General features: G+C 43.0%; 1 protein-coding gene across 12 annotated transcripts in view; it reads left to right on the forward strand.

The window, feature by feature from the left end:
• The window catches only part of LOC139262914 (protein Jade-1-like), a 197,528-nt gene that overhangs the window by 18,309 nt on the left and 162,553 nt on the right, over positions 1 to 16,666 (forward strand). For all 12 annotated transcript variants that reach the window (XM_070878203.1, XM_070878205.1, XM_070878204.1 and 9 more), the window contains 2 exons: positions 1,879 to 1,953; positions 3,525 to 3,610. In XM_070878203.1, coding sequence (XP_070734304.1) covers positions 1,887 to 1,953; positions 3,525 to 3,610 — 153 coding nt within the window. In that variant the 5' untranslated portion in view covers positions 1,879 to 1,886. The remainder of the gene's footprint in view (positions 1 to 1,878; positions 1,954 to 3,524; positions 3,611 to 16,666) is intronic.

The raw sequence follows: 16,666 nt of genomic DNA on the forward strand, positions 1-16,666 counted from the left end.
TCTGAAAAGTACCCATTTACTCCTACTCTTTGCTTCCTGTCTGACAACCAGTTCTCAATCCATGTCAGCACACTACCCCCAATCCCATGTGCTCTAACTTTGCACATCAGTCTCTTGTGTGGGACCTTGTCGAACGCCTTCTGAAAGTCCAAATATACCACATCAACTGGTTCTCCCTTGTCCACTCTACTGGAAACATCCTCAAAAAATTCCAGAAGATTTGTCAAGCATGATTTCCCTTTCACAAATCCATGCTGACTTGGACCTATCATGTCACCTCTTTCCAAATGCACTGCTATGACATCCTTAATAATTGATTCCATCATTTTACCCACTACCGATGTCAGGCTGACCAGTCTATAATTCCCTGTTTTCTCTCTCCCTCCTTTTTTAAAAAGTGGGGTTACATTGGCTATCCTCCACTCTATAGGAACTGATCCAGAGTCAATGGAATGTTGGAAAATGACTGTCAATGCATCCATTATTTCCAAGGCCACCTCCTTAAGTACTCTGGGATGCAGTCCATCAGGCCCTGGGGATTTATCGGCCTTCAATCCCATCAATTTCCCCAACACAATTTCCCGGCTAATAAGGATTTCCCTCAGTTCCTCCTCCTTACTAGACCCCCCGACCCCTTTTATAACCGGAAGGTTGTTTGTGTCCTCCTTCGTGAATACCGAACCAAAGTACTTGTTCAATTGGTCCGCCATTTCTTTGTTCCCCGTTATGACTTCCCCTGATTCTGACTGCAGGGGACCTACGTTTGTCTTTACTAACCTTTTTCTCTTTACATATCTATAGAAACTTTTGCAATCCGTCTTAATGTTCCCTGCAAGCTTCTTCTCATACTCCATTTTCCCTGCCCTAATCAAACCCTTTGTCCTCCTCTGCTGAGTTCTAAATTTCTCCCAGTCCTCAGGTTCGCTGCTATTTCTGGCCAATTTGTATGCCACTTCCTTGGCTTTAATACTATCCCTGATTTCCCTTGATAGCCACGGTTGAGTCACCTTCCCTTTTTTATTTTTATGCCAGACAGGAATGTACAATTGTTGTAGTTCATCCATGCGGTCTCTAAATGTCTGCCATTGCCCATCCACAGTCAACCCTTTAAGTATCATTCGCCAATCCATCCCAGCCAATTCACGCCTCATACCTTCAAAGTTAGCCTTCTTTAAGTTCTGGACCATGGTCTCTGAATTAACTGTTTCATTCTCCATCCTAATGCAGAATTCCACCATATTATGGTCACTCTTCCCCAAGGGGCCTCGCACAACGAGATTGCTAATTAATCCTCTCTCATTACATAACACCCAGTCTAAGATGGCCTCCCCCCTAGTTGGTTCCTCGACATATTGGTCTAAAAAACCATCCCTTATGCACTCCAGGAAATCCTCCTCCACCGTATTGCTTCCAGTTTGGTTAGCCCAATCTATGTGCATATTAAAGTCACCCATTATAACTGCTGCACCTTTATTGCATGCACCCCTAATTTCCTGTTTGATGCCCTCCCGGACATCACTACTACTGTTTGGAGGTCTGTACACAACTCCCACTAACGTTTTTTGCTCTTTGGTGTTCTGTAGCTCTACCCATATAGATTCCACATCACCCCTTCTAATATCTCCTTTGAACAAGCACCCATTTCTATCTGATTCGGCTTCTGTGAAGTGCCTTGAGACATTTATTTTGCATTAAAGGCGCTACATAAGTAAAAGTTTTTGGTGTTGTAAATCTCTAGAATGCATGTTCCCACTGGTTCTAATCCCAGCTGCAGTGTGGACCCTGTTGCAATGTGGTGTTTTAATCCAAAACAGTCACTTTGGTAACATTTTGCAAGCTTCACTTGGAATTGACAGAGATTGTTTGTAATTATTGCAGATCTCCGGATGGATAATGAAATAATGAAACGGAGGAAGTTTTCCACCAGCAGTGAGGACTCCGACACCACGGACAGTAAGAACCTCAATCCGGCAACTTGAAGTCCTTTTTTTTAAGGACAGAGTGAAATGTCACAGATTGTTTACTCAAGAATTGGCGGTTCAAGAATTGGCAAATTTGTTTTTAAATCCACACTCCTCTCTCGCAAAACTCTGTAATGGATGTGAAAAATTGCAAATGTACCCCTCTAATGTCTGCCAGAAATTAATAACAGTTGGTGAACCAGTGAGAATGGTTGAGTTTACATACCCATGCGCTAAAGTAGCTAAAATTATGATTTCAGTGTGACCTGTGCTATACAAGGAGACAGATTCAATCATCTAAATGTTATAATCAGCTCAACACTGCATATCCTGGCATAAAACAAGCTGTAATGTCATTATTATCTTTAAAATTTAACACCAAAGCAAAAAGTGATAATTTAATAAGAAGTGTCTTCAATTAGAAGTTAGCACTCTAATTGAAGGCGGTTAGAAATTGATGCCCCAGTACACTAAGTTGCATTCCAATCTTCTGCACTACAGAGTGAGGACACTGCATGACCTTGCAGTTCTGGGACAGTGAGTTTCTGACCTTTGTTGTGCTGTTGAAGAGAGGTATCTGGCTGAGACCAAGCTTCCCCTTGTGGGGAAGAAGGAGAAAATAGCCTCTCCCTTATGTCTTCATGATGGATTCGGAACAGTGTTGGCAGAGGCCTGGTAACAGGTCACCCGCCCATCCTCTTGGCCAGGAAATGAGAGGTGAACTATGAAAAAGGACATAATCCTGAAAGTTTTCTCAGTTGCTCTCATAGTCCACACCTAGAGTACTGTGTTCAGTTTTGGTCTCCGTATTTAAGGAAGGATATACTTGCATTGGAGGCTGTTCAGAGAAGGTTTACGAGGTTGATTCCGGAGATGAGGGGGTTGACTTATGAAGAAAGGTTGGGCCTATATTCATTGGAGTTCAGAAGGATGAGAGGTGATCTTATTGAAACATAAGATAATGAGGGGGCTAGACAAGGTGGATGCACAAAGAGGATATTTCCACTCATAGGGAACACTAGAACTAGGGGGTCATAGTCTCAGAATAAGGGGCCACCCCTTTAAAACTGAGATGAGGAGGAATTTCTTCTCTCAGAGGGTTGTAAATCTGTGGAATTCTCTGCTCCAGAGAGCTGTGGAGGCTGGGTCATTGAATATATTTAAGGCGGAGATAGACAGATTTTTGAGCGATAAGGGAATAAAGGGTTAGGGGGAGCGGACAGAGAAGTGGAGCTGAGTCCATGATCAGATCAGCCATAATCTTATTAAATGGCGGAGCAGGCTCGAGGGGCCAAATGGCCTACTCCTGCTCCAATTTCTTATGTTTATATTGCAGCTGTTTGAATCATCATTAACTGAGGCAAACAGTCTCTAAGATGATGCCAGCGATTTATTTGAGCAGTTTCTTTTACCACAGTTCTAAAGCACCTTCTAAACCAATTGGATTGGATTGGATTGGATTACTTTATTTTATTAATCCAATAGTGTATGGTTAATGTGCACAATTCTATTTCATTGTTATCACCAGAGTCTAACTTGTTCTCACTGATCTCCTTTCTGAAGGTCACATAACATTATGGTCTCGAAGTTCTAAAACAGCAAGTACAAAGCACCCCTGGACAAGACAGGAAGAGAAGAAACCTTCAGAGGTTTGTTAAGTCTGTTTTACAATTCTCTCGTCAATTCCTCTTATTGGGCCCAAGTTTCCACATGATTTGCGCCTGATTTTTACGAGCAACTGGTGGAGAACGGACTATCTTAGAAATCGCAATTCTCCACATTTTTTTTTCTGCAGTTCTAGTCAGGTAGAACAGTTCTACTTTTGAACAGAATTTTTTCTTCAAAAGGGGGCGTGTCCGGCCACTGACGCCTGATTTGAAAGTTTCCACAGTGAAAACGTATTCCAAACTAAAATAGAATGGAGCAAGTGAAGATTTTTGTAGAACTGAAAAAACCTGTTCTACACATTAAAAAATCAGGCGCAGGTTACAAATTAGGCGTCCAGAACGAGGTGGGGGGGAGGGGGGGGGGAAGGGAAGTCATTAAATTCTACAATCAATCCTTATTTATACTTCTACAAATATTATACAAATAAATCCAACCTGAATAAACATTTATAAGCAAAGAAAAGATTAAATAAACCATCTTCCTACCTGTGTGAAAGTGCTTCAGCCATCGTTCGTTGCCGCGGGGGTGGGGAAGGAAACCGCCGTTTGTTGCCGTGGAGGGTGGGGAGGGGAAGGAGACAGTGAGAAGGCTGCAAGAAGCCTCAGTGCTGATGTGCTGATGGCAATGTGCTTTTATTAAAAAATGTTCAAAAATTAAACAGCTACAAAGAACTACAAAAATGGCCGAGTGCCAATGTTTCCTTCACACTGCGCGTGCGTGAACGCTCCAACGCGCACGCGCAGCGTTGCCGGCAGGAAAAAAACTAATTTAAATAGTACCCGCCCCCTCCCACTTACAAAATCGGCGCGAGTGTAGGCTCCGCCCCCCTGGGCGCCGCGCCAAACAGACAAGGAGCTGCAAAGCGCTCGAGAATAACGCGTTTTTTTTCTGGCGCCGTTTTAGGCGCGAAAAACGGACTCCCAGCTCAGAGGGGCACCCGTTTTTTATCCTGTGGAAACTTGGGCCCATTATTTCTACACATATCCATTTCAACACAATGGTCAGGCATGGACATCTTGTCTAACATTAGCACTGCTTCTCATTCAGTCAGGAGGGAAGGTCAGGAATTTACTTTTCAATTCCATCCAAAGGAGCTCATTGGTTTGATGTAAACCATGTTTATGACAGAATGCAGATTGGTATTGTGTTGAATTAATGGATAGTTCTTTCAGACATGCTTGCCAGTTGCTATCAGTACACATTTCTGTTCAATGTGTATGCCTCAAAAATGATCCAAATTGAACTGCAGTCAGTAGATTAAAAATAACAGTTTCTACAGTATTGATGTTCTGATTAGATGTCACTAGTAATTATTGTTTCGTATCAATAAAGCAGAGCATCACCATCGCACTAATTTTTGCTCCATGTGAACTCATTGAATTCAATACTAGATTCCTTAGAGCTGGACATGGGAGTCTGAATGGACTCCTAGTTTCAAAATCTTGAGGGTAACATTGGTTTTCGGCAATTGAGATCGGCTGCCCATGTTACACAGTGGCCAATGCTCTTTTCCATTGACCTAACTGGAAAAGAAGATCTTGCATGGTGTAAAACGGGTAGCTGATTTGGCAAGGCCCATTTTGCGCTTTTACCGAAGATCAATTTCACCTCCCTTGTCTCTAACGGGCTTCAGATAGTGTCTACTTATTTGGACATTTTGGGTCAAGGGATTGCTTTACTTTGAATGGGTGTGTTACAGTGCAGCTTTCTGTGCACCACAGAAAGTGATGCAAAGACAGCTATTCAGAGCATCTCTTTAAAAAAAACAAAGGTAAAATAGCAATAGTTAATGTACTATCAACTAATAATTGGCAATTTTTATACATAAAGATAAAAACACATTCTACTTAAAAAATCAAGTCAGTCGACTTTTGAAAAATTAGTGTAAAAATTCTGCTGCTCTTGTTTGTGTATACAATGAAGTTTCTACTTTGTGGTTCAGGAATGTTCAGTACCTGTACAACCTCACTGTATTGTCATGAGGGGAAATAATTGTGTCACTGGCCACCTTTGATGCCATTCAGTTTGTTTGTTAAAAAGTACGTAAATATTCTGGGCAAAACTCTTGAGTTTTTTTATTTTCCTTGTGATGGTTGCACAGATGGCAGTACAGAGTAACAGGATGCCACCTGTAGTGCAGTAGTGCAATGTTTAAGTGGTTCTGATCACACTCACTACCTTATCGCACTCAAATCAAATTGCTGTGTGAAGAGGATTTATAGACTGCAAATGTAATCATAGGGACATAATGTGATAATGAGGAAAGGCCACACATGCTGTCCAGCCATCCTGGTCATGTTTGCGATGCGATGTATTTTATTACTCCGTCTCCGTTTTAATGGGAAAAACCCAAGCAGTAACTTGTATTGACAAGGCATGTTGATATGAGTAAAATGAATGAGATTTAAGCATTGTTTTGGGACTGCTAATTTTTTTAACGATTTCCATCAGTGGTATGATAATTAGCATTATTAAGGTGATCGCTGTCATGCGGTGATCATATTTATACGTGGTACTTAATTCAGTCTTTGATTTAACCCTGTTTCTTCCCTGCTTAGTGCCTCTGATCCCTGTGTTCTTAGTGAGCTGATGCTTCTTGATTGTTGACCCCTTCAGTTCAATGCCTTTTTCCTGTTTTCATATCTCATCTATCTAGTTGAGTCTCCTTCTTTGGATTCCCTGTTCCATGCCTCTGTCTACTCCCCACCTCCTCGAGATCCATCCCTTTAATTAATAGCACTTCTCTAGTGCAATGAAAATGAGCTGTCACCCCTAGAGGTCCATCATTTTCTGGCTCGCCTCTTAACGAAGGAAGATTGCCTATTGCTTTAGTAAATTATTTATTTATTTAAAGAAGCCAGCATGTATGGGAATAAAAGGAGTTTATATAATCCTTCTCACCTACCAGTCAATAGTCTATTCAATCACCAAAGAAGTGCTTACAGTATCCGTTAACTACCACTAGGTGCCATTAGCACAATTTGTTAGTGGTACGCTATGTACTACCTATACCCTGTACTACCATTCATAAGTTTCCTCATCGGAGAGAAAGTCTGCCTGGTAAAATGTGATCTGTGTGGTACTCCCCTTGAGGCAGTTTGTCTGTTAGCTTGTCTGTGTGCCTCCATGTGCTGTCTGTAACATAAACAGTGATTAGCTTGATCACTAATTCCCCCAATCACAAAAAACAAGATTCTGAAACCCCTGAGATAAAGGTGCCATTGCTCTATCAGTGGGGCGCGAGAGCTAATTTGCAAAATAATGAAAATAATTTGGATCAAATTGATCTAACTAATCCCAGGGCCATGGGAGAGATAGGGCCCGAAATTGATGACGGTACCGCCGGGTTTTTCGGTGGAATTTCCTTGTTTTGGGCGGTCTTCCATTCGTTGGGAGTTTCATCAGGGCCTTCCGCCAGCGGTTTTGAAATACTGGGAAAACCGCTCCCGCCGAGTTTGGTGGGAGTGGTGTTCCGTACTTCTTGAAAAAAACATGCCCAGTCGGACCAGCCTTTCGATGGACGGTAGGAATGAAACCCTGCAAAAAAAGGTAAGAGAACATTTTTTTTCTAATTCTTTTTCAGTGATTCAGTGGAAAAGGCGCCTCAATGTTTTCCAGTGTTTTATTTTTTTGAAAAAATATTTTTGGTGTTTTCCCCCTTCCCTAGGCCGACTCTAGCCTTGGACTTAATTTGACCAGGACCGCCAAGAATCCACGTGCAACACCTATTTTTCCCGCCGGGCATTTTTTTTTTCTATATTTTTTTACCAAACTTCCACCCAAAGTACCAACAGGATCTTAGCGGTCTTTGATTAATTACTATATTTTGAGAAACCGTGATGAATTTAAATTGAGCTGAACTATGCAAACAAACCATGATCAGTATAACAATTACTAAATCTGTTTATTGATGATCATAGTGTAAGATAAGATATTTTTATCAAAAGAAAGTGAAGAAAGGAGCAGTGATCCAGTTTGAGAAGTTCTTCACGTTTTCAAAGGATTAAACTTAAACAGATTTGTGAAAGAGAAAAAGACTTTCACTAATGTATTTAAAACATTGTAAATCCCTTTGGCATTAATTCAGTGTACATCATGCCAGTAAACATTAGATGAGCTTCTAAAAGCCAACAGGCCCGAACTTGAAACAAGCCTTATGTGTGATTTGTGTGATGCTGTTATAGGCCCACAATGTACTCATTGGGTAAAGCCAAAAAGGCTTAAAGGTGATTTCAGAGATAAATCTTTGAATTAAGGAGTTGGAGAAATCTGTCAGAAAACTGAGAATTTATGTGGAGCATATCTTGTGTGCCATTTAACTGGTCAGATCAACACCGATTCACACAATATTTGCTGACAACAATCTTGAGATAATTTACAATTTACATTTCAAGTCTGCTGCTTTGGAACAACTCAATGAAAGGCTGAGTAGGATCTCACAGCATGGGTGACTGACAAAGGTAAGGGGTTCCTTGATATCGGGCCTGACCTACAATTTCTGTGACATTCATTGCTTAGCCACAGCGGTTCTCATTAAACACCCTATTGTTTATTCAAAGGTTATTAGAGAATTTTGAGCTACTGAGCCATCTCTTGTCTGTGAGACAATTAATGAGTTACAGTAAGAATATCATTAAGTATGCAATGAAAAAATGCTGTTTGCCCATCAAGTCTGTTCTTTTCGCAGATCAGGTTCAATCTGCACTACCGTGGACATATGCAATTAGTTTATTTTTTAGGATGTCATCATGGATGAGGGGGTTTACAGTCGTGAAGAGTAATTTGAGACGTTTGGGCTTTTTTCACTAGAACTGCGAAGATTAAGAAGTGACCTGCTCGAAATCTTTAAGATTTAGGGTTGCTAACTCTATTTGAAGCTATTGCATCAGGTTTGATCACGTGAGATCAAATCACATGACGTCTGATTACATGACACTTCCTCGCAGCTTGCAAATGTTATATTTACCACATTGGGGATGATTCCCCTGTAGTTGAGTGTTTTTGCTCATGGTTTTGTGCCAACAGTTATCGGGCGAGATGTTCTGAGAACCGGAAGGCTGCCCTTCGAAGTTTGCCTTACTTAAATTTAAAACTCTGGTTTGTGACTTTCCCTTCTGCCTCTCAAACACAATATCAAATTCAATTGTATTATGATACCACCTCGACTCAGGAGGTATCATCTGGAACTAAACCGGCTTTATCATATATTTATGGGCAGAGGAACAGAGCATTGCAGATGAAAAGTAGTTCTGTAGAATCCACAATACATTTGGAAATCATTCGGCCCATCCTGTTGTTGGAAGCTTCAAGAGTATTCCATTTGCAATGTTATTTGATTTCCAACAAAAGTAGCTGCTGTATTGGCGTTTGAGACACTCCTTCTGGCACACATGATAGGTAATTACAACTCTTTGGTTACATGCGAATTTAAAACTCGCTTTTTTGTTCACAGAAGGAACAGTTTCGGCTTGCATGCCAGATATGTCTGGCAGTGCGGTCCCTTTAAGACATGTTTACCTCCACGCTCCCTCTGGATTCAGGACCAAAGTTCGCCATTCCCTTGAGCATATTGTAAAAGTGATACCGCTTATGGAAGCGGGTTTCTTGGCAGCACTGGCTCGATGCTTGTGACGGAGCTGGTCCACAGCTGCAAGGTCTCAGTCCTATCCTCTCCTCTCGCTGCCTGTTCCCTGGAGCTACTCTTCCCCTGGCGGTCTCCGAGGAGAGAAATGGCCCGCTTAGTCAGTTTCACGTGAATGCTTCGCAGTTGTATGCGTGAAACCGAAGCATCACCCCAGGAGCAGATTCACCAGATGCAGCAGTGGCAACCACCAGGCGAGCTTTGCTGACTTCGCAGATTTTTCTCCCAGTGCCGGGAGATCAGTCCTCAATTTTGGGAGACTCCCGGTCAATTCGGGAGTGTTGGCAATCCTATTAAGATTACAGCATTTTTTGGAATGGTAAATAGTACTGTAACACATTGTTTCCATCACCCGGACTGCTTACTTCCACCCATCTTTGCCCCTGCCTCAACTCATCTACCTCATTCATGCCTTTTTTATTTCTAGACTCGACTCTTCTAATGCTCACCTGGCTGGCCTCCCACCTTGCCCCTTCGTAAACTTGAGCTCATCCAAAAATCTGCTGCCTGCATCCTAACTTGTACCAACTCCCGTTCACCCATCACCCCTGTGCTCGCTGACCTACATTGGCTCCTGGTACGGCAATGTTTTGATTTTAAAATTCTCATCCTTGTTTTCAAATCCCTTCGTGGTCTCACCCCTCCCTAACTCTGTAATCTTCTCCATCCACACAACCCTCTGAGATATCTGTGCTCCTCCAATTCTGTCCTCTTGCGCATCTCTGATCTTCGCCGCTCCACCATTGGCGGCTGCCAAGATCTGGAATTCCCTCGCCAAACCTCTCCACCTCCCTACCTCTCTCCTTTAAGATGTTTCTTAAAACCTACCTTTTGACCACGTTTTTAGTCACCTGTCCTCGTATCTGCTTATGTGCCTTGGTGTCAAATTTAGTTTGATAACGCTCCTGTGAAGTGCCTTGGGACATTATACTAAATTAAAGGCACAATATAAAGGCAAGTTGTTGTTGGTCATCGAGAAAATGACAACAGTGCACAAAAAGAATTAAAGGGGAGTTTAGAAAAATGTTCTTTATGCATAGGGCAGTAAGAGTTTGCAATTTTAATCCATGAACCACTGTTGAAGCAGAGTCCAACCATATTGCCTCATTTTACTGCATGGTGCGCTTGTTGAAATTTGGGCGGTACTATTGACTACAATATGGCTTGAAAGCACCGAGTCCTGCCATCATCCTTGTTACAGCAGAGGTGATGCAGAGAAGCTTTGCTGAGAAGCTTTATTGAATAAGCTAGTTATGGATGTGTTCTAAATGCCAGAGGTGACTCACTCTGCGAAACATCTCCTGAGTCAGGAGCAACAGTCTTGTTTGTTTTCTATCTATGCAGCAGAGCAGTTTGTCCATCAAGGGTTACATTTATCATTGCTCTGCTGTGACAGTAATCGGGCAGAGCATTCTGTGAATGGCCTACTCTCTCATGATCTAGTCCACTGTTCTGTGATAATGGTTTGCTAATTCCCTAAGGGAAGTCATTCAAAGATATGTTTAAGAGCAGGATGATACCACACCCGTCTCTAATTTCTCTGTCACAGTAAATATCCGTGGTGCGTGCACTTTGACCCTTTCCTGACAGTATAGTGCAGAAATTAATCATGCAGTTCTAAAATACATTTTGTTTCTATTTGTCAAGTTTGAACTTTGGAAAAATAAACAGAATCCTTTAGAACTTGGGGACTATCGAGATAATGCTTGTAGTCTGTGAAGGACAAACTCATTGTCTAACTGGACAAACCAAGGAGATAAGTGTCTTGTGGTAGGGACACACCCTGCCCCTTCAAAGGAAACAAACAGTGTGCCATGCACCCAATCCGTAATGACGAATGAGCTGAGCTTAGCAGCCAGAAATGCAGCTTGATATTTAATATATATTTAATCCTCCACAAGCTGTTTAATACTTATCTACTAGACTATTCCCAGACTTACAAATCTTGTCTACGAGGGTAAGGCACACTTAGCCTTTTGTGGTCTGCAGTATGATACGTGCATCACAATATAGGTATACACTTGAATCAGAAATCTGGTTTATTGATTATGACTTTTTTTTATTTGAGAAGATGGTGGTGAGCCTCCTTCTTGAACCACTGCAGTCTGTGTGGTGAAGGTGCTCCCACAGTGCTGTTAGGGAGGGAGTTCCAGGATTTTGACCCAGCGACTATGAAGGAACAGTGATATATTTCCAAGTCAGGATGGTGTGTGACTTGGAGGGAAACATGGAGGTGGTGGTGCGCCTGCTGCCCTTGTCCTTCTAGGTGGTAGAGGTCGTGGGTTTGGGAGGTGCTGCCAAAGAAGCCTTGGCGAGTTGCTACAGTGCATCTTGTATTTGGTACACACTGCAGCCATGGTATGTTGTTGATGGAGGGAATGAATGTTTAAGGTGGTGGATGGGGTGCCAATCAACCGGGCTGCTTTGTCCTGGATGGTGTCGAGCTTGCTGAGTGTTGTTGAAGCGGCACTCATCCAGGCAAGTGGATGACTTGTGCCTTGTAGGTGGTGGAAAGGCTTTAGGGAGTCAGGAGGTGAGACACTCGCTGCAGAATACCCAGCCTCCGACCTGCTCTTGTTGCCACAGTATTTATGTGGCCTGTCCAGTTAAGTTTCTGGTCAATAGTAACCCCCAGGATATTGATGGTGAGGGACTCGGTGATAGTAATGCTGTTGAATGTCAAGGGGCGGTAGTTAGACTCTCGCTTGTTGGAGATAGTCATTGCCTGGCACTTGTGTGGCGCGAATGTTGCTTGCCACTTATCAGCCCAAGCCTGAATGGCGCCACAGTCTTGCTGCATGCGGGCATGGACTGCTTCATTATCTGAGGCGTTGCGAATGGCACTGAACACTGTAGTCATCAGCGAACATTCCCACTTCTGGGCATCGGTGAGCAGGTTATTGGTGATTAAGTGCTGCTTGATAGCACTATTGACGACACCTTCCATCACTTTGCTGATATGGCGGTAATTGGCCGGATTAGATTTGTCTTGCTTTTTGTGGTCAGTACATACCTGGGCAGTTTTTCACATTGTTGGATAGATGCCAGTGTCCTCGCCCAGGCCAACATCTGCAGCATTGAAGCGCTGCCCACACTCGACCAGCTCCGTTGGGCATGACCAACATGAGACTTCCTAAGCAAGTGCTTTACTCGGAACTCCCTACACGGCAAGCGATACCCAGGTGGGCAGAGGAAATGCTTCAAGGATACCCTCAAAGCCTCCTTGATAAAGTGCAACATCCTCACCGGCACCTGGGAATCCCTGGTCCAAGACCACCCAAGTGGAGGAAGAGCATCCGGGAGGGCGCTGAGCACCTCGAATCTCGTCGTCAAGAACATGCAGAAAGCAAGCGCAGACAGCAGAAGGAGCTTGCGGCAAACCAGGCTCCCCACCCACCCTTTCCTTCAACCACTGTCTGCCTCACCTCTTACAGAGACTGTAATTCCCGCATTGGACTGTACAGCCACCTGAGAACTCACTTTTAGAGTAGAAGTAAGTCTTCCTCGATTTCGAGGGGCTGCACTGGAACAGCTTGGCTAATGGCATGGCTAGTTTTGGAGCACAAGTCTTCAGCACAACAACCGGAATGTTGTCGGGGCCCCATAACCTTTGCTGTATCCAGTGCGCTCAGCCGTTTCTGGTTATGACATGGAGTGAATCATATTGGCTGAAGACTGACTTCTTTGATGGTGGAGACCTCCGGAGGAGGCCGATATGGATCATCCAGTCAGCACTTCTGGCTGAAGATGGTTGTAAATGCCTCAGCCTTGTCTTTTGCACTCACGTGCTGGGCTCTGCCATCATTGAGGATGGGGATATTCATGAAGCTTCTACACTGATTGCTGGCAGATTAACAGTAAAGGCATGACAGATAGACTGGATTTGATGGTGCATTTCAAGTCTCTAATTATTTTGGGAAGGGAGGGACAGTTTTTTTTGCGTTCAGCACCCCTCCATGCACTCCACCATCAATGGAGGATCAGAGATGAGTATAGCTATTCTAAACCTGAAAGTGAGGTGAGATCTGAATGAAGTTATTACTTTATACATAATTATCTCCCTGCCCCCCAAAAAAAATCCTAATATTGTTTAGAATGGGGGGTTTTGTTGAGTGAAGACACTGGTTGATGTTGCTATGCTGCTGTTACAAATTCTGGAACAAAGTCTAATGATATTGCAGGCATGCAGAGTGAATGTGGGCTGTAACAAGTGAGTATGCAGTAATATTGTACTGCAAATCGGTTAAACAAAAGGCAATTGTGGACAACAAACGCTTTGAGTGGTCTACATGACATCACAAAGCAGAAGACGTGAAACTCGAGTGATTTATGACTTTCAGCAAATGTCCCGAGATTGAAATACAGCCTTAAAGTTATTGCCAATTACCATTATTTTGCAGAACACATCACCTACTTTCAATACAATGGCATTCGGTTTTAAACTTTTCTCACGATCATGAGGCGCTGAACACTGTAGTGCTGCTATGAGTGAAAGAGCAGAAAAGGGAATTATGTAGGCAGGGCTAGGTTGAATGTAGCATCACTGGACTGGTACTGTCATAGTAAGAGTTTTCTCTGAAAGCACATTATCAGGCGATTGAAGGTGCACAGGGCTGTGCTTCCCCAGTAACAGGCTACTGCTTTCTCAGATTTCACAAGACGTCTTTGTAAGACCAGCAAAAGAACAGCCACTGACTTCAAAGTTGTGTTATGCTACAGATCTGAACAGAGTTGTTGACGTGATAAAGTGATTTATAGTTAAAAAAAATTAGACTAATAAATCTATAATTAGCTTGCCAAGAAATGTTACAGTTGAATTAAGATTGTATTTGGATTGGGACTTACCCAAATTGGGAATGAATGGGAAATGATTTGGTCCATTGAATTCTACATGATAGTGCAAAGGTAAGTTCCCTAAAGCCTCTTTACCGGTGCCACTGCTGCACGGTGCTAGTTTGAGTCTGGTGCCAATCCGGCTGCCTGGCTCACGGTTCTTCTCACTCCCTGTTTTGCTTTGCCAGTTTCCAGCGGTGACTCACCAGAGAGGGAACTTGTGGATGTGGGAATCACATGGTTGAATATCGCATCCGAGCATTCTGTGATCCATTTCCTGGGGCTATCCATATTTACCTCACCATTTTCTCTAGCTACAGACTTCTTCCTCTGGAACAAAAAGTTTTTAAAAAATTGAGTGAAGGATTTACAATCCATCCGTTTGTCTAATCCATTGTGAAGTGATGGAAAATCATTTTATCTCTCTAACAATCTGTGCATATTTTGATGGCTATGAAGAATAATTAGTAATCAAAGGACTAATAGCCTGTGTTTGTCTCACCTGCTGTATAGAGCTGGTGAGTAAGATGAGGAAGTGTTTAATCTCCTGTAGCGATGAGGAAGGATGTTGTCATATGTCCCAGTTCACTGATCATTGCTTTCAGTGGAGCCAGGGGTCTAGGCTAAGCAAAGAGAAGTAATTTCTTTCCAGACACGGCCTTGGAAATCATACAAAGATGGTAGCTTCCATTAGGGAGTCAACCACTATATCATAATATTTGCAGCAAAAAATGTCAGCATTCATTTTTAAATTAGATTGGGTATTTTCTTCAAGGAAAAAAATGAATTGCTTTATAGCAACTGGAACTTAGCACTGTGCCAAGAGATTCTAATTTGTATCAAGAGGTTCTACATCATCAGAGCTGTCTGGAAAGGATTCATCTTCCAGCATTAGCTCGTTTGTTGTGGGTATCTGGTCAGTTATATTCTTGACTCCTATGATCGTATTCATATGGTAGGTAAGAGGAGCTGATATTAGAGCTTAACAAAAACAATCAGCCCATCCAGCTTCAAATCTATTCTAGACTTTCTTAGATTAATGTATTCACACGACAAGTTTGACATAGGTGCTCAGCTTATGGACCATAAAACCGATATCAATGTCTAAACTAACTCCCCGCCTGAAGTGGAGCAAGATACCACCTCGAGGACATCTCATTCCTGTTTGCTGTAGTGACAGGTTGGGCCCTGACTGCAGATTCAAGTTGCATTTACACTATAGTTGCAGCATTGGTGCAGAGCAAAACTGCTTTGCAGTGACACTGCAGGTGTAGTGTAAGTGGTCGGGGCCATAAAAGGAGTGGCGGACTGGAGGAGCGTGGTGGCCCCGACCTGCGAGAGACCATCAGCGGCAGGTCAGGGCCATAAAAGGAGCGGTGAGCGGCGGCCTTGGGCAGTGTGGCAGCATACCACTGCAAGGCACAGCGCGGGCTGGTGCAGGAGGGCGACGGCAGCGAAGAGCGTGGGCAGGTACAGCAGGAGCGGCGAGGTTGGGGCGCAGGAGCGGCGAGAGGTCGTGCAGCGACGCGATCGGTGTCCGGGAGAGGCGCGAGTTCAGGGCCCAGAAGAGGCGAGGGCCCAGGGGCAGCACAGGCCAGCACACATTGCAATATGTCCGTGCAGCAGAGCTGGTCTTCAGTCGTCTTGGTTAATCCTTGCCACTGGACCAAGACCTAGCTCTGTCAAGCTCGTGTGGTGGCTGGTGTGCAACGGCCACCACACGTTAAAAAAATACACACACAGGCATCTTCCACCCTTCAATAAGTAGTTCTGGATCTGGAATATTAGGTCCTTCGTTGAAACATCTGTGAACTCATCCCTTTTTGGCATGGAAGCAAGTCATCCTCTATACGAGGGACTGTCTATGATGATGAGTGTAAGTGGCAACTTCTAGTCCTGCAATGGCACAAAGCCCACACATATCCTTCTTCTCCCTGTGTTGAAACAGGAATGTGTTTATTTGATTTTTTTTGCCAACTGCACTGGATACTTACTCTGCTAAGTGCCATTCTGTTCCCTAATTGACTCCAAAGGTGAGGTAATTGCTTCTTAAGTCATATTTATCTCAAGTTTCCCTTGCCTTATAATCCTGGCCTCTTCTCCTGATTCAGTACAAAGAATCTCTCTGAAACTACCTCATTGATTCCTTTTGTGATTTTAAAACTTGGACCATGTCCTCCTTTATCTTTTAGTTAATGGGAACAGATTAATCTTTCTTCACCTCACCGTTCATTGATTTAAGAGTTCCTACCATCCTTGTTGTCCTTCTTTGAATCTGTTCCAATTTCTCAATGTATTTATTCATAGGCTTTCCAGTTCTTTATGCACCTTTTAATCCCCACATGCTGTTTTCAATATAACATCTATAACTTCTGACTAATTACAGGTTTAAAGAAAATTATGTAATAGCACTGTAGTAGAATAACTTATTTATCTTCCTATAGATAAACATTCCATTTTTTTTTGTCTTCCAAACTATAAACATTGCTGTTATCATTATATCAAGTATTTTTTTGTGAAAAGCAGTTTCTATGGCATTAATTGATGAGGAGACCGTTTGGGC

Source organism: Pristiophorus japonicus, chromosome 4 (assembly GCF_044704955.1).
Source record: "Pristiophorus japonicus isolate sPriJap1 chromosome 4, sPriJap1.hap1, whole genome shotgun sequence".
NCBI classification, from domain to species: domain Eukaryota; kingdom Metazoa; phylum Chordata; class Chondrichthyes; family Pristiophoridae; genus Pristiophorus; species Pristiophorus japonicus.